Below are 23,575 nucleotides of genomic sequence, written 5' to 3' on the forward strand. Positions count from 1 at the left end.
CCCAACTACACTTCTGAAAGGTGTTGAAGGAGCTTCAGGCTTTTTGTTGGAGACATAAGAGATCCATTAATTGTTTATTAAATGTAGGCTATATACACAATCTGAAGGAAGTTCATAAATCAACTTTAAACATTTAACATTACAGAAGAACATAGTCCATGGCCAGTATCCGTTTGATTCTTGTATTTCAAGTCACTGAAAGCGACGCTGGTGATCATTTGAAATCGGTGTTAAAGTCATAGGTGTCGTCGTTTGGGCTGATATCAACTGGAACTGACTGGAATTGGACTTTGTTGCTTTTACCTGTAAAAGAAATGCCACAAAATCAATTTAATGTACTGTATGATAGTAATTTACAGTATTGTAGGATATTAATGAACAGTATTGTAGGATATTTACTTACTTTTGTTAACGGTTTTCTGTACATCCATGTTTTCTTCAGCTGGTCCAGATTCTCTGTTGAGCTCCTGCAGCTGGAAAGAGTAGAAGGACTTAGGTCTCATGAACCAAGGAGGACTCAGATCACGTTGATACAGTGCGTCTGGCCAGCAGGATCAGAGTTGGATTAGAAGTCTTCATTATAGAGTCAGACTTGCGTTAGTGTCCTCATTTCCTTTTTGGGATCCAGACAGATTAAAAAGGAAGCATACATCTAAATTGTGAGGGTCAAAATGGTCTGTTGAAGCCCCACAACAGACATCAAGTATGTGGCTACTCAAGTCTTACAACATATATAGATTGTGGGTGCACTGGGATTAAAGTTACCTCTTTCGCCTCGTCTTTCGGTATTGGCACAGGCTTCTGAACGGCGTTTGTGGGAGTCAACAGGCCGGCTGTGGGGCCTTTAGAAATCAGGCTTATGCTACTGGCCTTGTTGGGATATTTAACACCTGATGGTGAGAAAAGGTCATCAGCCATACGAAGAACATGTGGTTTAAATCTTTTGTTTCCCTAAAAAAACCCGTGAACACCTTTGAGCTCCTTTAAAAGAGGCAATGATTCCAGCCTTAACGTACAATAAAAAATATGTTTGAAGGTCATTTTAGAAAGCCGTTAAAGGCTAACTAACCCTGGATTTATAATTTCAACAGTTTATATTATTAAAAAGAATCTGGAATACACATACCATGAAGAGTTGCCTCGTTTCCTGTTTTTAGTTTGTTGAGATTCAAGCCCTTCTTGTTCTCGGTAACCATGGTATCAGAGAGGTAAGGAGGCAGGCTGAGGCTCTCTACCCTAGTGTGATAACTCAGCTTGGCCCTGCGGAGTATTGGAACAATGATTAAATGTTAAAAGACGTGCTTCCTTTTTTTCTCATTACATGAACACGTGACATTTGAGGATCAGAGTTGGATTAGAAGTCTTCATAATATAGTCAAGACATTGCGTTATTGTCCTCATTTCCTCGTGCGTCATTTAGACTTGATAGCAGAACATAAGCCCTCACCCTGTCCAATCATCCAGGAAGGTGGTCGCTGCTTGCTCCATGTTAGCCTCTCCACCCTTCACCAGATAGCCACGTTTCTTTGCCAATAACGTTATGAATTCCAAAGAGTTTCTGTAGTCTGGTACGTTGTACTGGAGCATCACCTGAAAAAAAAAAAAAAAGTCAAAATGCAAATCGACTTTTAACGGGGGCAATCATCTCCTTATCCTAACCCGCTCACCTGGACCTTGTCGCACTGCTTCAGCAGCGTCCTCACTGCCTCCAGAGCCTTCTCCTCTCCTTCCTCCACCTGCAGGCTCCGCAGGGCCATGGAGGCCGGCGGGTTGGACGGAGACGCCACGATGCCCGGGCTGTCGTACAACTTTAGATTCTTCTGGATAAACACATCCTGCACGGACCTGGTGGGACGTTACCAGAGTGAGATCAAGCCGTGCGTGCACTATAGAGCACCTGGGTCATTGTGTAGGATTTACAAAAAGGGCAGTTCTATTGGAGGTTGATTTTGTCACATTGATATGGGATGACAGCAGGATCAGAGTTGGATTAGAAGTCTTCATGGTAAATCAAGACTTGCGTTAGTGTCCTCATTTCCTTGCTGGAATCCAGATTATTTTAAAGGCCTACATATATTGTATAGGGCACCATCAAGTGCTGGTTTAAGGCCATACTATAGAAATCTTCCACGTGTGGAAAGTGTCTTGTTAAATACCAAAGATAAGATCGACTCACTTTGTGATGCCCCTCTTGACCCCAGCATTGCACGCCCGTAGCCCCTTCATCGTGTTGATGAGACTGCTCTTTCCAACGTTAGGGAAGCCTGGGGAAACGCATTTAACGTGAGTATTACAGTTGAACATGCACCCAACCATTTAGTTATATTCTGGAATGACCTTCGAAAGAAAGCACCATGAACACACTCACCGACTACGCCTACTTTGAGTGTGCCTTCGGGTTTGGAGGTGGCCTGGAAGCTCTCCAGCAGGCTGAAGAGACAGGTGTTACCGAAAGACAGCAAAGCTCGGGATTTGTCAAGAAGCGAATCAGGAAATCGCCGCTTCTTCTCTTGCTGAAAAAAAAAGGTAAATATATAAAATAAAAGCCTTTTCTTCAGCTTTTATGACAAGGGAATGGTTTTGAGAAAATTTTAACTAAAACAATCTGACCTACCAGTGAGGTCTTAAAACTAATTGTTAAAAATTCTCAATTTTCTTGTCGGTACAATTTTAAGATGCGTGTGGAGTACTAGAGATCCCAAAACTCAATGTCAAACAGAAGCATCGAGCAGCACTGTGGGGGTCCAGAGCCACCTTGTCGCGTTCAGTTAGTTTCTCTTGGAGGTATAAACCAGTTATTACAGCACAAGCTGCGTAACCTTCTCAGTCCTCCTTCAAATATAGCTCTAAAGGTGACCTTGTTTCGGTACTTGGTGGTATGAAGTTCCTTACCACGGTTTTGTCCACAAGCTGCGTAGACGCCTTGAACGCCACAACTGGAAACTCCTGCTCAAGACACTGGATCCACTTCTCCACATTTTCCTGAGGCACCAAATCTTTATAGAAAAAAATGTTACCCAAGTTAGAAGGAAAAATGCCAATGTATCTATTGCGGAAGTCACTTAGTTGTTAATGTATCTGAAGAATGTGCCACATTTCTACATATTAACCTATTTTGGTCAGGACAAGCAGCAGCTTCTTGTTGCCAGGCCTTGTGAGAACCGCTTCCTCCAGCTGTGGACACCGGTAGCCCAGGGGATCTCTGGCGTCCAACACTTCTAATATGACATCAGATTGATCAATTACCTGAAATGGGAATCACAACTTAACCAGTTACCTTTAAAAGAATGTTAACAATCATTAACAATTAATCCCAGACTTCAAGACAGAAAATTAAAAGTCAATGTAAATAAATCACTTGTTCTTGCAAATTATATCTGCAGTATTCTTGATTTTGCATTACCACAGCGTGTGGAAAAACAAGCAGCTCAGACTTACCGTGTTTATTTCATTACAAAGAAACTGCTTTGTATATTTGTTGATGGCACTCTTTTTTGACGCCTCCTTGTCATCCGTGTCCTATGAATTAAAAGTGTAGAATTAGCTCAACATGTTTTTTAAAGGCTTCAAGAGTTAGTTTTATTTTATTTTTTTCCTGGACAACGAGTTAAACAGCTTGACGGGGAGAAGGTCAGTTAGGGCTCGCCTCTTTCATGGGGAAATACTTTATATTATTTTTTTTTTCTGGGGAAAAAAAGGGTCAATATCTAAACTAAAGCCTTTTATTTTCAGCTTTTATTATAAGGGAATTGTTTTGAGAAAAGTAGTTAATCAGAGCGGCATTTTTAATTCATGGTACAGACATCGTTGGGTGACATGTGCACCTACCAGTGAAGTCTTAAAACAAATGGTTAAAAATTCTCGATTTTCTTGTGGGTACAATTTTAAGATGCGTGTGGAGTACTAGAGATCCCAAAACTCAATGTCAAACCGAAGCATCAAGCAGCACTGTGGGGGTCCAGAGCCACCGTGTTGCGTTCCGTTAGTTTCTCTTGGAGGTATAAACCAGTTATTACAGCACGGCACAAGCTGCGTAACCTTCTCAGTCCTCCTTCAGTTCACTGGTCACTATCTGGTCCCTTACCAGTCGAGCCTTCTTGGCCTTTGGGTTCTCGCTTTCTGAACGCGGCGCATCCCTCTCCTTTTTCCTCTTTGCTCGCTCATCTTTTTTTTCTTGTTTCCTTTTCTCTTTTTCTTCTTCAATCTGTAAAAGCAACAAAGTTTCCATCATCCAAGCATGAGTGAGTATGTTGTAAACTTTACCCGATGGTCTATTGTAACTCTAGCCTTAAATTTGACAGTCTGAGAAATGCAACTTGTGTGGTGTTCCCCGTCAAATAGCCAACATCTGACCCATAGATTAAATATATTTACATTTTATTATTAATGATGATTGGGACATTACCTTCAGCTTCCTCTGTTCTGCTTCTCTGAGAACCTCCTCTTTGAAAGGTGCGATATTGGGGACTCCAGGATCCTTCTTCGCTCTTTTGCCCACTCCTTTCTTGCCCGCCTCTTTTTTGAGTTTTCTGTTGTGTTCTCGGACCTTGAACACAAATCAAACACAATAATAATATCAACTTATACCCAAACGTCAATGGTTTTATACAAGATTGATATTGTCTACATTTGACAATGTGCATTCAATACATATTCTTAAAATTGATGGTAAAGTACACTGACTGTCTCTTAATGTGCGTACAATGTGTATCCGCGTTGTATTGGTTATGGGGGGGAAATAAACATGGGCCTGTGCTAACACGACACCAAACTACAAGCACGCTGATTAATCTGTGACAAACATCTTTACGCAGCTAGTCTATCAGTGTCTCACCTTCTTCTGGATCTTGTAACGTTGGGAACAGGAGACCCTCTTACTCGCCTTCTTCAACTCTAGAATGAACAGAACAGTTTGCCTGGCGTCAGTAATGGACCGTCAGACACATGGACGCCTCTGCACCATGTTCCGAGTTACTGAATACAAGTTAAAACCACACGTTTACCGCATAACAACTGATGACTTGGGCTGAATTCATTACTATATGTTAAATGTGCCGTAAACAACCCCGAACTATAACAACTGTCTGTTATCTGTACTCACTGGGACGCTTCATGTTGACGGTACTGCTGCACGTGGTGGAATGAGGTCTTCTACACGGGTCCTGTCCTGATATCCGCTTCCGTTTTCTCTCATTCTATCGGTCAGTCTGTGGGGCGCCCCCTACTGGACCGGAGGAGTCCCGGTCCCTAAGGGAACAACTCTGGACGCTTCAATGTTTGAATTGTGACGTTCATAACCTTAGAGATCCCATATCATGCTTCTTTAGGGTTAATAATTGCATTTTGGGGTACTACTAGAACAGGGCTACATGCCTGTATGTTAAAAAATACCCCTTATTATTCTCACACTGTTCATTTCTCCAAAACCAATTTCAGCTTCTTTCGATTTGTATGATGTCGCTTTAATGCTGTCTTCAAAACGTTCAGAGGTTCGGAAGCTCTTACAAGTCTTTACATAAACCTTCCCTTCTTCCGAAATAAGAGTGTTCGGGAAACGCCCCTCAGAAGTTCGTAGGCTATGATATAAAACCAGAAAAACGGATTATTCATGAGACTAGACTTTAGATCAACAAGTATGGATGCCCGCAGGGGCCTTCTTTGCTGTATTCACAGAGAACAGATAAATCAGTTGTTAGAACTTCTTGCGATTGTTGGTGATGCCATAAGGCCCCCCTCTTGAGTAGCCGAGTCTGTTGCGATTGGTCGAATGTTTTGGGCGTGCTTCAGCAAATTCCCACCGCCGAGAAGTTGTAAACATTGCGGGTAGCCGGGAGGCGCGACTTCTGCACTTCAGAACCTGACGTCACACTATTACAGAAGTAAAGTTTGAACGCAAACGGGCTGTTTCACGTACTTATTGAGGGGCGCAAATACTCCCCCTGGCTCAGACTTAGATTGTTCAAGTTTAGCAGACATAAAAAATGTATACATACATCATGTAACAGTCGCAAGCAAAGGGAAAAGTCGAAAAAGCATGATATCACCCCTTTAACAATAGTACAAATGTTAAAAGTTAGCATTCATACAACCCAGAATTGCAAACACTCAATGTCACAAAGACAACATTTTTTCTTAATTTCCATCTTTCCATTTATTTTTATTCACCAATTCATATATATATATATATATATATATATATATATAGTCACACAGTAATGTTATCTGTGACAATTTTTATTGATAATTATTTTAATGGAAAGTTAAAGTTCAGATTCCTGGTATTCTTCGGGAATTTGTCTATTTGTAAAAAACAAAACAAAAAAACTTTTAAACATTAAACAGATTGTATAAACTCTTACTTACTATTGTTCCATTGCTGGTGAAACTTTCCCACCAGTCCTATTTTCTAAGGGCCATCTCCTTTACCATAATTACGGTAGTCCTCTTTTCTAAGGGCCCTTTCCTTTACCATAATTACGGTACTCCCATTTTCTAAGGGCCCTTACCTTTACCATAATTACGGTAGTCCTGTTTTCTAAGGACCACTTCCTTTCCTTTCCCATCATTACGGTAAGCAGCAGGCACTCCGCGTCACGTGACTCCGTAAAGCATCTTTTTGGTCCATTTTGGATGATACAAAGTGAACCTTGCAACCTTTGAAAATGACCAAATTACAGTTTTTAAACGTGTTTTTGACTGAGCGGCTCATGCTCGCCGCGCAGGAGATCTACAAATCTGTCGAGGACACCATCCTGGAGTACCAGGAGGAGATCGCGCTGAGAGAGCGGGAGAATGACCATCTGAGGCGGCGGCTGCGGGACGCGGGGATCGAGATATGGCCAGGTTAGCTTAGCCGTTAGCTCGCTGCCCAGAGCTGACGCCAGGTTAGCTGCTACTGTTAGCCGCTAGCTCACTGCCCAGAGCTAACGTAACATGCTGATACCAGTGCTGTGTGAAAACCCATGCTTCAGATGGAAACGCGGCGCTCAAATTCAACGCGTGAACCGCTGTGCAAATGTTTAGTTTTGAAGAGCTGGTTTCAGGTTTAGCATTTCCTAGCACGCCTCCACGTACAGATGGCTCACTTTAGCAATTAACTTCAGCTGTTGTGGAGCCTCCGCTAACCTCTTAGCTAGTTAGGTAGCAACCTTTGTTCGTTAGCTAGCTACCGTTAGCAACGATATCTTGATATTATGTTAAATATATATTGTGCTGTTATTTGCCCCATGCAGGCCATGTTCAGCATGTGAATCAGCGCTTGTGTTCAACGTGGCTGTTTTACAACAACTTACATTCGTAAAATAATTTCACGGTACACATTGTTATGAACCCAAATCTGAGTCTGTTTAGAGAAAAATATGACGTGTCCAAATGATGACGCCAGTGATGAACTAACGAACGCCCCTTGTGCTCTTGTGCACCCAGACCGTCCGTCCATGGCCCTGCTGGATGAGGAGGAGGGCGAGCACCCGAGGCGGGAGTGGAGTCCCAGCATGGGGCACGAGGAACGCCTCCCCCTCCAGATCAAGGAGAAGAGAGACCTCCGGTCCAACCAGGGAGACGACCAACAGCTCCGCCCGCACGGGTCGTGCAGCACCCCAGAGTCCATGTTCACGCCGCCGCGCGTCTGCAACGACTACCCCCAGGAGGCCCCGCACACGTCCAGCATCCCCCAGAGCCAGGGGGTGGAGAACCGGGAGAGGGAGCCGGCGCCCAGGGCCTCGTCGAGACACGTGAAGGCGGAGGGCGGCGCCGGCGGCGCTGGCGGCGCCGGCGGAGGAGGAGGAGGCCACCGAGGAGCCACCTCCTCCAGCAGCGCGCCCCAGCCCCTGGCCCCGGTCAACCCCAACTGCTCGAACGAGAACAACATAGAGATCCAAGGGGCGGAGAACGGCGGACAGATGGCGGGCTCCAAGGGAGGCGCCGGGGGGAGCCGGGGTCAGGGCTCCCACATGCGCAACCAGGGCGGCGCGAGCGCCAACGCGGACTGTTCCCTGCAGAAGTCCCCGCTCCAGGGCCACCTGTCGTCCTTCAGCTGCAAGGTGTGCGGCGAGGCGTTCAGCCACGTGGGCCACCTCCACGTGCACGTGCAGGTGCACACGCGGGAGAAGCCGTACCGCTGCGGCGTGTGCGGCAAGTGCTGCAGCTCGTCCGGCCGCCTGCAGGAGCACCAGCGCAGCCACACGGGGGAGAAGCCCTTCCGCTGCCAGATCTGCGGGAAGGGCTTCACCCAGATGGCCCACCTCAAGGTGCACATGAGGATCCACACGGGGGAGAAGCCCTACAGCTGTCCGGTGTGCGGCAAGTGCTTCAGCCGCTCCGACAAAATCAAGCGGCACCTGCAGACCCACAGTCGTGAGGGGACCTACTTCTCAGGACAATGAGAGCCCTCTGCGGGTGGTTTTTTTCGTTGGAACCAACTGAAATTTGTGAATCGCATTGAAACGGGACACTTTTTAAAGAGGAAAAGCTAAAGTTGCTGCCGAATGAGACGTTTTTCCTACTTTCAAAGAACTAGAAACGTACAAACATTAGTGTTTTATTCTTTTGACCTAACGGTGGTCTCTATGCCATAGTCCCTGCTGTAGGATGTGTATTAGTCTGTTTAAGACGTCTCTTTAATTTTAACTTCTCACACATATAAACTCTTCTCGATTCTGAGTAATTAGCTAGGCTTCGGAATTATTTAGTCTTTCATTAGTAATATGATTAGCATGATAAAGTCTTCCACACATGCCTTGAACCTGAAATTAATTCAATAATTTGTTCATCCATTTCCCAACAATCTTTTTTTGGTTGCATCCTTTAAGTTGCTGAAGTCAAAGTGACAGAATTGACTACTAATCAAACTCCTTGATGTTGCATTCGTTGAATAATCCACTTTGCAGTAATAACACAAGGTATTTTATTGGTCTGGTTTCCTTAGCTTTTGATGATGTCATCTTTGGTTGGTTTGCCAATACGCCCCCCCCCCAGACCTGGTTACAACGTCAACGGTCTGTTTGGAGGAGAGATGGAGTCTTGAATGTGTGATTGAACAGTTTTCTATTTTGTTTTCCGCCGTTTTGGTTGTGATGGGAGACTCATGTCAACGCTAACCATGAGCCCCTAGTAACCTTAAACTGACTATGTTGTATTTTCTTTTGCATTGTTGCAGCGCTCCCAATATCTCATTATCAATTTATATTTACCACCTCATTCATGGGAAAATCTATCTACCGTTTTGTAAGATATTTGTATCTTGTCAAATACCACTAGTTTTTATAACCTGCACTATATAATAGCATTTCTCCAAAATGAAGGAATTTTACTCAAACCAGACCATCCAGTGTTACCTATGTGGGGTCGTTTTTCTAGAGGCTCAGTCTGTGCTGATGTTTATGTATTCACCAATGTTTCTACAACCTTTCTCTCAAACATAGTTTTTCTTATGGCCAATCCAAATGAATGGATGGGTTTTGAGGAAGTCTAGTACCTGGTCTATTCGTCACCCGACTTTCTTAAACAACGGAATTCACTTCTCTCAGGTCTAATGCTGCATTCATGTCATGTGGGGGGAAAATTGCGAAACACATTTGACCGGAATAGCTGTTGATTTCTCCTCACACAATTATGAATCAGATTAACTCGTTTATTTGACGGTATCAATTTCAAACACAGCAAAAATAAACTAAAGGGATGTTCTTGTATATTTCAGAATGCATATTAAATAAACAATGCATGTCAATACATTTTAAAGTAACATTTCAACCAAGTCATTTCTGATAGAATTATAAATACAATGTCCTGTTTTTAATGCCCCTCTGTTTCCTGAATGCAGCACGATTGGGCTGCCAAACTTCCGAGCCGACCAGCAATCTTTTTTTAAGTCCACCTGGGGGCGCCACTTCGTTCCCACACACACATTACTGTATACAGTGTTGTATCATTGTGTTTTAAATGTTATTTTTTAATAAAGTAGTTATTGAGTATGAATTTAAATTAAGTTGTGTGTATGCTAGGTTACCAAATGTTGAGGTGGGGAACTATTTTGCCTCATTCTAATCAAACTCAAAACCTGATTCACTCCTGCTCTGAAGAGTTGACATTTGGTAGATTCCCAATAATATTGTGAATCTACCAAATGTGTGTCTTTAGAATTCACAAGTCACTGGCAGCATAGAAACATGAACTTTGAATATCCATACATCCACCATGTTTCATGTGTGACGATGCCATGTTTCATGGTATCGTCACCATTAACAATATTATTGTTAATGGTGACGATACCATGAAACATGGTGGATGTATGGATATTCAAAGTTCATGTTTCTATGCTGCCAGTGACTTGTGAATTCTAAAGACACTAAAACCTTAATGTTTTGCTCCAGATTGTTTTATTGGAACAAATGGAAACACCAGATGGTGTAGTGGCTGTTTTAATGTTTGTAAAACTGTTGAACTGAATTCAATTCAGATCTGTTTACCAGATAACATGCCTAATGGTAGTCACACATGTGCTCTTGCTGTTAAGAGAACGTCATTAGATTGCGTTCAAACAAAGGATTTGTGACCGCGAAAGACAAAAGTACAAAGCAGCATGTAATGAAACTTGAGGTTTAACTGAAGCAGTCATCCGGTTGAACAGAAGTCAGTCAGAAACACATTTAGATTCAGATTACTTTATTAGTCCTTGATGGGAAATTCGGTTTACAGCCAACTCATCCATTAAGGCTAAAAGTAATAAAATTGAAATAGAAAAATAAATAAGTAAGTACTGCAGCAGTCATACATCACCCTGCATACAGATATCTCTCTCATAACATCCTACACATGACCCAATCATTACACACACGCACGCACGTACACACACGCACGCACTTCACCTGCCAGTGACAGAACAGAGCAGCGGGGTGCAAGAGCCAATGTTGCTGTGGTTATGTATTATATTAATGTAACAGTCTTGTGATGTTCATTTAACAGTCTTAAAGCGGAGGGTATGAATGAGTTGTCATAACGGTAGTTTTCCCTATCGGCACATGGTACCGCCGCCCTGCATGATAACAAATTCATTACTGAGTACATGACTCGGTTGGCACAGTGTTCTGTTGTTTTCTGGACAGCCCATGTTTCACAAAGAGAACAGAGATCTTTTAACTGGGTAGCAGTGATTTTGGAGCACACTTTCACAATGCCGCTTAGGCTCTTTTTGTCTTTCACAGATAGTCCATTAAACCAACCTATGAAAGAAAATGTTAATAGACTCTCAATGAAGGCTTGATAAAATGTGGATAGAATTGTTTTACAAACACCAAAAGAATTAAGCTGCCTCAGTAGGTATACTCTTTGGCTTGCTTGATAATTCTATCAGTGGTCTCACTCAATTTAAGTTGCAGGTCAAACACTGCCTGGTTTCTTATATGTTTGGACTAGTTGAACATCTTCATTGTGTATTACACTAGGTTTTGGTTCGTCACTGTGTTTTCTAGTCTATATAAGTCTATAATAAATTCTTTAGTTTTAGACCCATTTAAGTCAAGAAAGCTGTCGTCACTTCACCATCTGACAAACTCCATAAGGGCGCTGTTATGGTCAGATTGGTTGCTCTGGAGAAGAGACAACAGGGCTGTGTCATCTGAAAATTTCACCAGGTAGCTGTTCTCCCCAGATGACCTGCAGTTGTCAGTGTATAATATGAAGAGCAGGGGGGAGAGCACACAGCCCTGGGGATACAGTGACAGAGGACGTGACCATTTACATAGAGGCTGAACATTCAATGAGAATGTGAGGCTGCATCTTATTAAAGGCTGAACTAAAGTCAGCAAATAAAAGTCTTGCATGTGATGCAGGTTTCGCAAGATGTTTATACACCCTGTCGAGAATGAAGAGCTTTGCACCCTTGCCCGCTTGGTAGGCAAACTAGTGGATCTAATTTATCTGCAGTTAATGAGATAATTGTATCCTTCAGGTTCTTTTCAAAGCACTTCATTACCAGGGAAGTTAGTGCGATTGGTCTGAATTCATTAATGTCTTTAGGAGATTTTGTTTTGGGGATGGGTAGTACTGTAGAGGTTTTCTATGAATCAGGTATATCACCACTATCAGCACATTTCTGGAAGATGACCGTGAAGGCCTCCCTAAGCTGCTCAGTGCAGTAGCGCAGTGTATGCCCACAGATGGCGTTAGCACCAGCTTTTTTTTTTTTTTCCTATTTTTGTTCTCTTAAGTAGCGTTGTGACTTTGGTCTGTTGTATTTCAATCCCTCTCTGGGGCGTTAACGTCTCTTTCAGTGAGGCTATACTATCTGGAAGGGACCTTTCAAACCCGCAAACTCTTGAGACAGCTTTTTTCTCTAGCGGGTCCCCTAAATAAAATGTATTTTTTTTCTTGTTGATAAATCTTTTCAGTTCCTTCATGGTTTGTTATTAGGATAAATGACTACCTTTTTAGATGGAATAACCTCATCAACACAATATTTAACACTGTATCCATGAGTCCATCCATTAATGTACACTACAAGTATCATAAAAACAATTCCAGTCCGTACATTCCAGACACCCCTGTAGAGTGGAAATACTGTCATCTGTCCAGAGTTTTATGGTTTCCTCCTCACACTCAAGGTGTCTTAAAGCAGGCTTATACACAGGCATCAGATAGACACTATTGTGGTAAGAGGCACCAAAGGGAGGCATGGCCATGGATCTATAGGCCCAGAGGCGCAGCTTATGACAGGCAAGGCAGGCAAGCTTGGGGCCCCGGGCCGCCAGGGGGGCCCCAAGAAAAAAGCAAAAAATAAATTATATATATATTTTTTATATATATAAGGATCATCCCTATGGCATTTACCACTTGTTTGACGAAAATTATCTGCCAGACAACAAACGGTTCAAGACTTTGCTTTAGTCGAGCCAATCGCTACATTTATGTGCTAAAAAATAAATAAATTGCACACAAATTGCAAATTGTTTCACCTGAACACGTCTGCAGTGGAAGATGATATTTTGACGGCTGATACTGAGCTGAAGTCCAGGGCTTATGGACAATTGGGACCTTACTCACAAAGGAGAAGTATCCAACCATGAGGAAATGTGCTACCTCCTTGACTGCATTATTTGGCTCGCCTTATTCGCCTAGTTATGCCAGTCAGCCTTTTCCCACATGATTATAAGTCCAAATACCGTTCCACCATCACTGATGGTCATTTGGGAAAAGGCATAACTAAGTAGAGCCTGATTGAGAATAGCGTCCAGCAGCTACTGTCCGGACCATGCAACCCTGGCTGACTCCATTCAGTGCAAGTCAAGAGTATGTACTCTAGTATATATAAATAAATATATGTTTAACATTGTTTAATGTAGGTAGATCATTTTGACCTGGTCATTTGAAAGTAGCTCGCAGGCCGAAAAAGTGTGGGCACCCCTGAGCTAAGGCAAGCATTTGCCCTAGCAAAGGCCAGAAAACAGCATTTGTAGTTTGTTTGCTGTTATATTAATGTTCAGAATATCATATGTAGCACCTTTAAGGGTTTTGATTAGCACTGGAATTGTAATGTGGGTTTAATTACCTAAGAAAACTATTCATAAGTACTCAATTGTAACTCATTTTAGATCATTAATACCAAGTCACTTCACAGGTGTGCATTTTATACTATGTTTATATCTATTTTTTTTGTTTTATTGTTCTATATTTGAATTAATATAGTGCTAACAAATTATTGTGAACACTGACTGTTTTTCAGTGGAGTGCAATATTCAATGTCTTTTGATGTGCGTACATTTGCACTAGCCATGGCATGTTAAACAGCATTTGCTAAATAAATGCTTTATGCATGGATGAACACTGGCCTTAATACTGGTTTGGTCAGATCATTTATAACATAATGCTGACGAACGTTGTTTAGAGGGGCCCCTTAGGAATTTTTGCCTAGGGCCCCAACAGATTCTGAAATGGCCCCCATTTACTGAGCCATACAGAGCCGTATTAAACGCATTAATGGCCCTAGGTGGCCCAAGTTTTTGGGCCACCCCCCCACCCCACACACACACACACACACACACGTTTTCATATTTGGTAAACAAACAATTGTCACATGATTATTATGCCCATTCATTTAGTATATATATATATATATATATATATATATATGTATATATATATTTTTGTGATCAACATTTTTATTGTTTTTCAAATGGAGGGGAGGGGGGGGGGTTACAGACATATCAAAAGTCATATGTTAAATTGAGGAGTAAAAAAGAAAAAGATAGAAGAAAAATATCAGGTTGGTAAGACAATACATAAAGCAACAAAAACATGTTCAGCAGGTAACACATCACATCAGATATATATATATATATTAATACATTATCTTATATATTTATATTTAGATATTCATACAATTTGTAATTTCGGACTAGGGAGCCCTGATGCAAAAAGAGACGGACAGCAATGTCAATAAAACAAATATTTAATGAGGGGGTAGTATGAGAATAGGGAAAGCAGGGAGTAGTGGGGCAGGCAGTGACTGGCAGTGGACACAGCAGGATGGCTAGGCAGGGCAGGCAGGCAGGGCAGGCTGGATGGCGACTAGGTGAGCTGATAACCAGTCAGAACAGGTGGACAGGTAGACAGCGAGATGGCTGGGTCTGGATCCTAGAGAATAAGGAACACTAATATTAGTAACATGTAATAATAGTGCCAGGCAGGTGTGACCGTTTATTTGTTGTGTTGTCAATTGTTTATAGTGGGAAAGTATAGCCATATATTATACTTATATTACATTATTTTACATGTATATGCATTTTACATGAAATGAATTAACATGTATTTAATGTTTGATTTAGATATTAATGGAAAAATTTACATTTATAGATGCTTTCTCCTGGCTTTCGATGAGGCAAAGTCCTCGATGATGTCATTGAAATCCATGGAGGTCGTCAACTCATTTTCAACAACAAGGCAAAGGTGTTTAGTTTTGTTTCCCTCATTGTAGATCTTAGGTACATTTTCACCCGTTTTAATACAGAAAACATAAATTTTTTATTTTTTTATTGCTCTCCGTCTGGGGCCCCCTAGTGGCGAGAGGGCCCTAGACGCGTGCCTAGTTTGCCTATGCGTAGATACGGCCCTGGAGCCTATGTTCTATGGTGGTGTTCCTCTGCGTTGTAGAGCACGTTATATACTGTTCATATGATCTTAAGGTCTTGTCTAATATGCAGTGATTAAAATCTCCCATTAAAGGGGTATGTTTGGAAGATTTTCTGTTCCCTCCCCTCCTCACCTCACAGACCCAGAGCCACGCCCCTTTCCTTGCCCATTCATTTTTCCCACTCAGTTCAATCACCTCCAATTAGCCCATATCAATTACGCAATCACTCCCTACACTGCCACAGACTATTTAAGCCACACCTGTGACCACTGCCATTTCCTTTTTGTTCAGAGACACTGAACACCTCGAGAGCTGTACCTTGAACTCCTCGTGTGCGTATACTAAGAATGTGAGTTTGTTTTGTGGTCAATGAATTTTGTTATGTTACATATGGCTTGTAATATTTATTTAACTCAACTTGTGGCAATGCATTGTGGAGCTGATTGTTGTACATTTTGTTTGCTTCCCAGAAACCACACATATCCTAACTTAGCCACACACACACACGCACGCGGACACACACACATCCCTATACATGTATATCACCCACCAACCTACTACTGACACATACATGCATTCATACAGCCTGCTCACACCCGTTGGAAATAAAATCTTTTTGAACCTTGGAGCTTGACTGGACAACCCTGTGTTCTAACCGACACCCCCATTGGTCTCAAGCCAGCATCCAGACATCCTAAAAAACCTCCTTCAGGATTTTGGACATCGGGTCTCATTTCCAAGTGAGCCAGTGTGTTATTTATCATTGGAGACGGTTTTCAACACTTTTCTTTTTTCAGTCCTTCTAGTTGCAGAAATCGCTGGTGCTAGGCTAGCGCAAGTCGAGGGGAACTGCTAGCCTGCCAATAAAAACAGTTTTACCCACTCCAAAGTACACCAGATGCAAACCAATTATAATGCCCGACTGTCGATGTAAATGTCTGTGTTGATAGAATAATATTAGAAATAAAACTATCCTTATATCGCAATGATCATATTACATTTTGGGGGACTACTTTCTCAGCAGCGGCGGAATTTCAGTTTTCTCCGGTGTAGCAACCAATTCACTACAACAGAATGTAAACAGAAGCGCACTCCAGGTAATATCAGTCCGCCGCTGCCGTAGCTTGCTTCCAACTATCAATCAATCAATTTATTTAAAGTGCAAAATCACCATGGTACATGGTCTCAATACACTTCACAGTAAAAACAAGTACAGTTAAACATTCAGAAAACCACCAGAGGAAACAGTTAAAGTGCATTTACAACTGACAAACAGTTAAAACACAGAGAAAAGAATAACAGTTAAAGCAATAAAAAACTATAAAAAATAAAAATGTGCGCAGTAATGACAGTTAAAACACAATAGTAAAACACACATACTAAAAGTTAATTTACTCAAAGTATTGGGTAAAAAGGTGTGTTTTAAGACAGGATTTAAAAATTGTGATAGATGAGGTACTTCTGATGTTTTGTGGGAGGGCATTCCATAAAAGAGGAGCACGGTAAGAGAAGGCCCTCCCACCAGCTGATTTTTTGTTGATGGGTGGAATGACAAGGAGGTTTAAACCAAGGGAGCGAAGAGGACGGGATGGAGTGTAGGGAGTGAGTAACTGGGAAAGATATAGCGGTGCAAGACCATTCAGGGCTTTAAAAGTTAAAAGAAGAACTTTAAAATCCGCTCTTGCCTGAATGGGCAGCCAATGTAACGATGCTAAAACAGGAGTTATATGACAAAATTTACTTGTTTTAGTTAAAAGTCTAGCAGCTGAGTTCTGGACAATCTGGAGACTCCTGGTAGTGGAGATGGGGAGGCCAGAAAAAAGGACATTGCAATAGTCAAGTCGAGAGGACACAAGGGCATGGAGAACCACCTCAGTGCTACGCAAGGACAGAGAAGGGCGGATTTTGGAAATGTTTCGTAGATGAAAATAAGCTGTTTTAGTGATCTCTTTTATATGAGATTGGAAAGTCAATGTCGGGTCAAAGGTAACACCAAGGTTTCTGATGACAGTATTTTCAGAAATAAAACAACCATCAATGTTTAGACCAAGACCCTCAGAAAAGTATTTATAATTATTGGGCTTGATCACCAAGAGATCAGTCTTGGCGGTATTAAGCAAAAGAAAGTTGTCGCTCATCCAGCTCTTGATTCGGACTACACAAAATTCAAGATTTTGAATTTGAGAGGGGTCATTTGGTTGCAGTGGAATGTAGAGTTGTGTGTCATCGGCATAAAAATGGAACTGGATGCCGTATTCAGCAATGATCCCACCCAGAGGAAGCATGTATATACAAAAGAGCAGAGGGCCCAAGACAGACCCCTGGGGCACACCAGAAACAACTGCAGAACATTCGGATAAAGAGTTATTATAACTAACACATTGGGTTCTGTTCGATAAATAGGACTGGAACCATGAGAGTGCCAACCCGTGGACACCCACACAATGCTTCAGTCGGTGTAGAAGTATACAGTGATCTACCGTATCGAATGCCGAACTTAAGTCAAGAAGGAGTAGAAGAATAGTAGAAGAAGTAGTAGTAGAATCCTGCTGTTGTTGGCCTCATTAAAGGGGGAAATGAGGAGGAGTACAGAGACACCATAGACAATTTTGTGGAGTGGAGTACACACAATAATCTCCATCTCAACACCACAAAGACAAAGGAGATAGTTGTGGATTTCAGGAGGGGAAGGAGGAGGACTCAACCAACACCAATCAGCATCGGGGGCACTATGGTGGAGATGGTCGCCAACCACAGGTACCTTGGTGTGCAGCTCGACAGTGAGCTGGACTGGAAAAGTCATATGGAAGCGGTGTACAAGAAGGGACAAAGTCGACTCTTTTTCTTGAGGAGACTAAGGTCATTTAACATCTGCCAACCCCTACTGTGCACTGTCTACCACACAGTGGTGGCCAGTGCTCTGTTTTTTGCTGTGGCATGTTGGGGAGAAGGCGCCTGCACAGCGGACAAAAAGAGACTGGACAAGCTGATCAGGAAGGCCAGCTCAGTGGTCGGGGCTGAGCAGCTAAAGGTCCAGCAGGTGGCAGAGGCCAGAATCCTCAACAAACTGGCCTCAATAATGTCTAACCCCACTCACCCACTCCACGCCCTGAAGGTGATCAAGAACAGCACCTTCAGCCAGAGACTAATTGCACCAATATGCAAAACGGAGCGGTACAGGAAGTCCTGTATACCAGCTGCCATACGGTTTTACAATGCACAAAATTAACTTTGCACCTTATAGTATTTAGTATTTATTATTGTAGTATTTAAGTATTTTAGCATATGAGGGAATGTGTGTTTGTTATGTCTGTCCACGCTGTTGTGACACTGTAATTTCCTGTAAAGGATTATTAAAGGATCTATCTATCTAAGAGAAGCAGATCCAGAATCGGCGGTAATGAGAAGGTCATTAACTACTCTAGTTAGGGCAGTCTCAGTAGAATGACGGGAGCGAAAACCAGATTGAAAGCTGTCGAAGAGATTGTTGGCAGAAAGGTGGGCAGTCAGTTGGTCGGCAACAATTCTCTCAAGAATTTTAGAGAAAAAGGGGAGAGTAGAGACAGGACGATAGTTAGCAAGAACCAGTGGATCGCTGTTGGGTTTCTTGAGGAGTGGTTTAATGATGGCAAATTTATAGGATAGAGGGACACACCCTTCAGCGAAGGAAGTGTTCAGGATGGAGAGTAGAGGGCCACTAAGACAGGGGAAAAGTTCCTTACAGAGGTCAGAAGGGATAGGGTCCAGTGAACAGGTTGTGGGCTTAGAAGCAGCAACCAATGAGGCCAAGGCTTCAGCTGAAATCGGTTCAAACTGTGAGAGAGAACTTGTGGTTGCCGGGCACTGGTCACTCATAGAAATAGGGGACTGCTGCCTAGTGATATTGCTCCTGATTAAGGAGATTTTATCAGTAAAATACTCTAGAAAATCATTGGCTGAAATAGCAGGATTCAAAGTAGGTGAGGACTGTGTAAGTCTGGCAACAGTATTGAACAGGACCCGATGGTTGTTCTGATTAGTGTCAATCAAATTGGAGAAATAAGAGGACCTTGCAGCAGAAAGTGCACGTTTATAGCGTTTGAAACTAAGCGTCCAAGCGAGGCGGGAGGAGTCAGATTTACTGGTGCGCCATCTGTCTTCGAGTCTGCGGCAGGCCCGTTTTAAAGAACGGGTGTGGTCAGAAAACCATGGGACAGATTTGGACCGAGTGCCTCTACTAGTTCTAAGAGGAGCCAGTGTATCAAGTGTTTCAGACAGTGTAGTGTTAAGGCTATCTGTAAGGACATTAACAGACATGGCTGTGTTGGAGAATGACTCAAGTTTATCGGGGAGAAGATCAGCAAAAAGGGACTTAACATTGTTGTTAATGATACGGAAAGAGTGAGGGATGAGTTCAGAGCGAGTGGTCAGTGCAAGCGGGTGGAGGTTAAAAAAGATGCAAGAGTGGTCAGAGACTGGGACCTGAAGAATAGAAGGGAGATCAGTAGTAATATCCTTTGTAAATATTAAATCCAAGGTGTTACCAAGATTATGAGTGGGGCCAGTGACATGTTGGGTGAAACCGAGACCAGAAAGAAGATCCAGAAATCTGGTTGCTTTGGTATCCAGAACATCATTAACGTGGAAATTCAAGTCACCGAGCAGAACTATTTTGTCATATTTAATCAAAGTGAAAGATAAAAACTCCGAAAATTCGGTCAAAAAGATGGGGTTATACCTGGGTGGTCTATAAATGAGTAACGTCAGGATACGTTGGTGACTTCCCACGAGTATGGCCAGATACTCAAAAGATGTGTAGTTACCAAGTGAGCATGCTGTACAGGAAAATTGATTAGAAAAGATAACTGCAAGTCCCCCACCTGTTCTGTCTTGCCTGGCAGAGAATAAGAAGCTGTAGTCAGGGGGAGATGCCTCAATAAGAACAGTACTAGCTGTGGAGGAAAGCCAACACTCAGTGAGGAAAAAGAAATGCAAACTATAATGAGAAATAAAGTCATTAATATAAAATGTCTTGCTAGATAGTGACCTTATGTTAAGTAAAGCACACCTAAGGTCGACCGGGAGAGGAGCGAGAGGGACAGGAACTGTTTTAATGTTAATTAGGTTAGAACTCATCCTTCTATGAGGGCTGGAGCGAGTAACTTTTGTAGGATCAGGGTTGATGCTATGAGGACAGAGAGAACGTTTTGTATCACCCCTATCAGTGACTCTAATAGGAATATGAAAGCTAATAGGGGCAGAAATCAACGTAGGGAAATGGGTCAGGGGATGAGCTATAGGTATTACAGCCACAGAGGAACAAGGTGGAGTAAGGGGGCCGAGTGCAGGGGCAGTGCCCGTACTAGAGGTAACAGCAGGACCCGCACTGTCAGAGACAGTGTTGTGACAGGAAGACAACATGAGCAGGGCAGGGTCGTGCTGGGGAAAACATCATTTCAAGCTAAATGCAATGAAGTTAATGAAATTGTTTGTTAAAGACCGGGTAAACCAAATTCAGTATTTTTCTTCTTATCATATTAATTAGGCCTTAAATGTGTCCCTCAAAACATGTAAAAAATATTTTTCCCATTCATCATTTCCTTGAGGAGCTAGGCCTCAGAGAATGTTCTGTGTGCAGGTTTAAAATGGGCGGGTCTACATCGAAGACCGCGTTACGTAAAGCGGCCATACTCACATAAACCCGCCCCCTGCTGCCCTCTAGGTATAAATACATTAACCGCGCACTAGCATTCTGTGGTTTCACCCGTCTATGGTTTTACCGCTCACGAGTCTGGTTTGAATTGTCAGTTTGCAGCTAGCTTGCCCGTTGGACCTCTCCGGTGATGGGCGTGGTTTCCTGGCCTGCAGCGCACACGCCCCCACCGTCCTGAGCCAGGGATTACTGCTCATTTTTCATCAACTTTGAAGCATAATTTTATATACTTCGCGATTTTTTTAGTCCTTCAAATTTGGCAGGATGGTTAATAATATATTTTCCTGTGGTATTATAAACTCAAAACCCATAATTATTTTTGGTTTACCCGGTCTTTAATCTTTCGGACCCCTTCCTGTTCAAATGCAGATCATCAGCTTTAAAGAGGTCACGCTCAGTCCAAAAAGAGTCAAATTGCTAATAAAACCAAGGCCTGTTGCAGTGGAGAAGTTCTGCATCCATGTGTGCAGACTAAAAAGACGGCTAAAGCGTTCTGAGCTCTTGAGAAGGGTAGGAATAGGGCCAGAGAGAACACATCTTTTACCAAGGCTTTCAACAGTGTGAATCAATGACTCAAGATCATGGTACAGTTTGAGGGAGTGTCTGGCCATGACGTCATTTGTGCCCGTGTGCAACAGAACAGTGAGAACAGACGGATGGAGATCAATGAGGACAGGTATCAGCTCTATGAAGTCAGTAGTGAACCCACCGGAGAGACAGTAAGTGATGGCGCCTGGGAGATGTACATTTCTGATGATAGAGTCACCAAGTATGAGAATTTCAGGAGGCTGATTCTTACAGCCGTTGTCATAGACTGACAGTTTAGGGGGCAGGGAGAGATGGGAGGTGCCAGAGTTTTGCAGAGCAGTAGAAGAGGAATTAACGTCACCTGCGCAGATGACGTCATCATTGGGCGTCGTGGGGAGCGCACCTAGCGGGAATGGTCGCTGAGGGGCTGGGAGAGGAGGCCAGTTTTCTGAGAAAGAAACAGATGAAGGGGATGAGCACCTTTGACGTTTGTCCTGGGACATCAGCGGGCTGGATGGAGGGGTGCAGCGCTTTCTGCGTCGGGAGTTTGGCAGGATTGGTTGCTCCGGAGCGGTGCATGAGGAAGTAGCCGGTAGCTCAGCTAACCTTTCCAGGGGAGTGAAGGAGTTTGACAACGGGATGGGATCGTCATCACATTCATCCATGCCAGGGGAAAACAAGGGGAGAAAGACCCGTCTCCCCTTCGTAGCAACGGACGTCCAGGGGGGAAAGGGGGCATCCGATGTGCGGTGGACAGCATTGGCCGAGCTGGGGTTATCCTGCTGTAGCGCTTCCACCCGGGCGAGGAGCGAGGATTGACGCTGGAGGACATCATCCAGGAGGGTCGCAATGGAGCGGAGCTCAGACTTCAGACAGGACAGCTCATCATGATCCACCGGGGCGAGTGGAGGCATACTAAAACACGAGGCCGCTGGCCTTGCTGGATTGAGTAGCGAGAGTAATGGTGGTGATGTTGTCGTATGTACCTGCGGCTTAAACAGAAAAAAACAGAAAACTACAGGGATTATAAACTAAATGCAATGCAAGGGTAAGTTTATTTCTAACACTCTTCTATCAACACAGACATTTACATCGAAAGTTGGACATTATAATTGGTTTACCTCAGGAGTGGGTAAAACTTTTTATTGGCAGGCTAGCAGTTCCCCTCGAGTTGCGCTAGCCTAGCACCAGAGATTTCTGCAACTATAAGGACTGAATGAAAAGTATTAAACGGTCTTCAATGATAAATAACACACTGGCTCACTTGGAAATGAGACCCGATGTCCAAAATCCTGAACTAACCGTGTCAATTTCTCCTTTGTCTCAAACATGGATATTTTTCAATGTATTGTATTTCAGTTAGATTTTCCATTATCATGACAACAGTTATTATTAACCTTGAAGAAAAAAATCACACCATCACAAACGTAGGCAATGTCACAGTTGTACTAAGCAGGCCCGGCGATTGCCATAGGCGACCTAGGCGATTGCCTAGGGTGCCAAAATGTTTTGGGGGCACCCACTAGTGGCGCCCTTAATTCCCATTAATCATAGAATTAGAACAAGAAGCGAAATTAAACATGTTTATTAAACATGATCATCCTAGGGCGCCCCCTCAGCCACACGGGGGGGGGGGGGCGCCTCCATGCATAACTGCGATCTGATTGGCTGACGGATCTGTCGCTGCCCGAAAATTCGAACACTTCTCAACTTTTGACGCAGGCCATGAAGCCGACTTGACGTACGGACCCACAATGCATTTCGAGAGTGCCCCATGCAAAGTCAAAGAGATCCGTCCATTGACGGAGGTAGTGTGCATGAGGCGAGTGCACTCTCGCCATTAAAATTAAGAGGTCCAGACTCTCTGGTGCGCAAGGACGAAAACGGAAAAAAGAAGAAGAAAAGAATACCAAGTATAGAGTTAAGTCTTCTCATCTCAGCCATTATAGTGTCAAACTAAATAGTATTGTGCATCACCTAATATTGGACGTTTCATTGCTACCACTAAGCTATCGCTAGCTAGCGACTGTTACTTTGCTAGCTTGCTACGTATTGCTAACGTAATTTTATTCACTTTCTGAGAACCTACATGAATGTAAATGTCAAATGACCTGGATATGGTATACTTTGTAATGCTATTTTGCCAACTGGTAGCACAGGTGATAAAAATCCTTGAATCGCCTAGATCGCCAGCTACTGTGCTGTCAGTAATATTCCTCTCTTCATTTTTC

At 43.0% G+C, this 23,575-nt stretch overlaps 2 protein-coding genes and 5 non-coding genes across 7 annotated transcripts; 1 reads left to right on the forward strand and 6 right to left on the reverse strand.

The window, feature by feature from the left end:
* Nucleotides 1-61: 61 nt before the first annotated feature.
* Nucleotides 62-5,147, reverse strand: gnl3 (G protein nucleolar 3). Its single transcript, XM_084464065.1, has 15 exons — nt 5,102-5,147; nt 4,835-4,893; nt 4,406-4,546; nt 4,085-4,204; nt 3,439-3,519; nt 3,111-3,246; nt 2,893-2,996; nt 2,369-2,513; nt 2,177-2,264; nt 1,668-1,845; nt 1,448-1,590; nt 1,127-1,260; nt 766-890; nt 404-473; nt 62-303 (listed from the first exon to the last, which is right to left on the reverse strand). The coding sequence occupies exons 1-15, from the start codon at nt 5,112-5,114 to the stop codon at nt 215-217; spliced, it is 1,626 nt and encodes a 541-aa protein (XP_084320191.1). The 5' UTR covers nt 5,115-5,147; the 3' UTR covers nt 62-214.
* Nucleotides 544-615, reverse strand: LOC311339508 (small nucleolar RNA SNORD19). The gene has a single exon (XR_014633222.1). It is a non-coding gene; the product is annotated as a small nucleolar RNA SNORD19 (small nucleolar RNA).
* Nucleotides 1,330-1,407, reverse strand: LOC311339507 (small nucleolar RNA SNORD19). Its single transcript, XR_014633221.1, has one exon. It is a non-coding gene; the product is annotated as a small nucleolar RNA SNORD19 (small nucleolar RNA).
* Nucleotides 1,967-2,040, reverse strand: LOC311339506 (small nucleolar RNA SNORD19). Its single transcript, XR_014633220.1, has one exon. It is a non-coding gene; the product is annotated as a small nucleolar RNA SNORD19 (small nucleolar RNA).
* Nucleotides 2,706-2,834, reverse strand: LOC311339513 (small nucleolar RNA SNORA47). Its single transcript, XR_014633226.1, has one exon. It is a non-coding gene; the product is annotated as a small nucleolar RNA SNORA47 (small nucleolar RNA).
* LOC311339512 (small nucleolar RNA SNORA47) lies at nt 3,920-4,053 on the reverse strand. The gene has a single exon (XR_014633225.1). It is a non-coding gene; the product is annotated as a small nucleolar RNA SNORA47 (small nucleolar RNA).
* A 1,438-nt stretch (nt 5,148-6,585) lies between the features above and the next one.
* Nucleotides 6,586-9,981, forward strand: LOC311339289 (uncharacterized protein). Its single transcript, XM_084464670.1, has 2 exons — nt 6,586-6,843; nt 7,426-9,981. The coding sequence occupies exons 1-2, from the start codon at nt 6,663-6,665 to the stop codon at nt 8,382-8,384; spliced, it is 1,140 nt and encodes a 379-aa protein (XP_084320796.1). The 5' UTR covers nt 6,586-6,662; the 3' UTR covers nt 8,385-9,981.
* Nucleotides 9,982-23,575: the final 13,594 nt, after the last annotated feature.

Source organism: Micromesistius poutassou (assembly GCF_964030765.1).
Source record: "Micromesistius poutassou genome assembly, chromosome: 2".
Classification (NCBI taxonomy): Eukaryota; Metazoa; Chordata; class Actinopteri; order Gadiformes; family Gadidae; genus Micromesistius; species Micromesistius poutassou.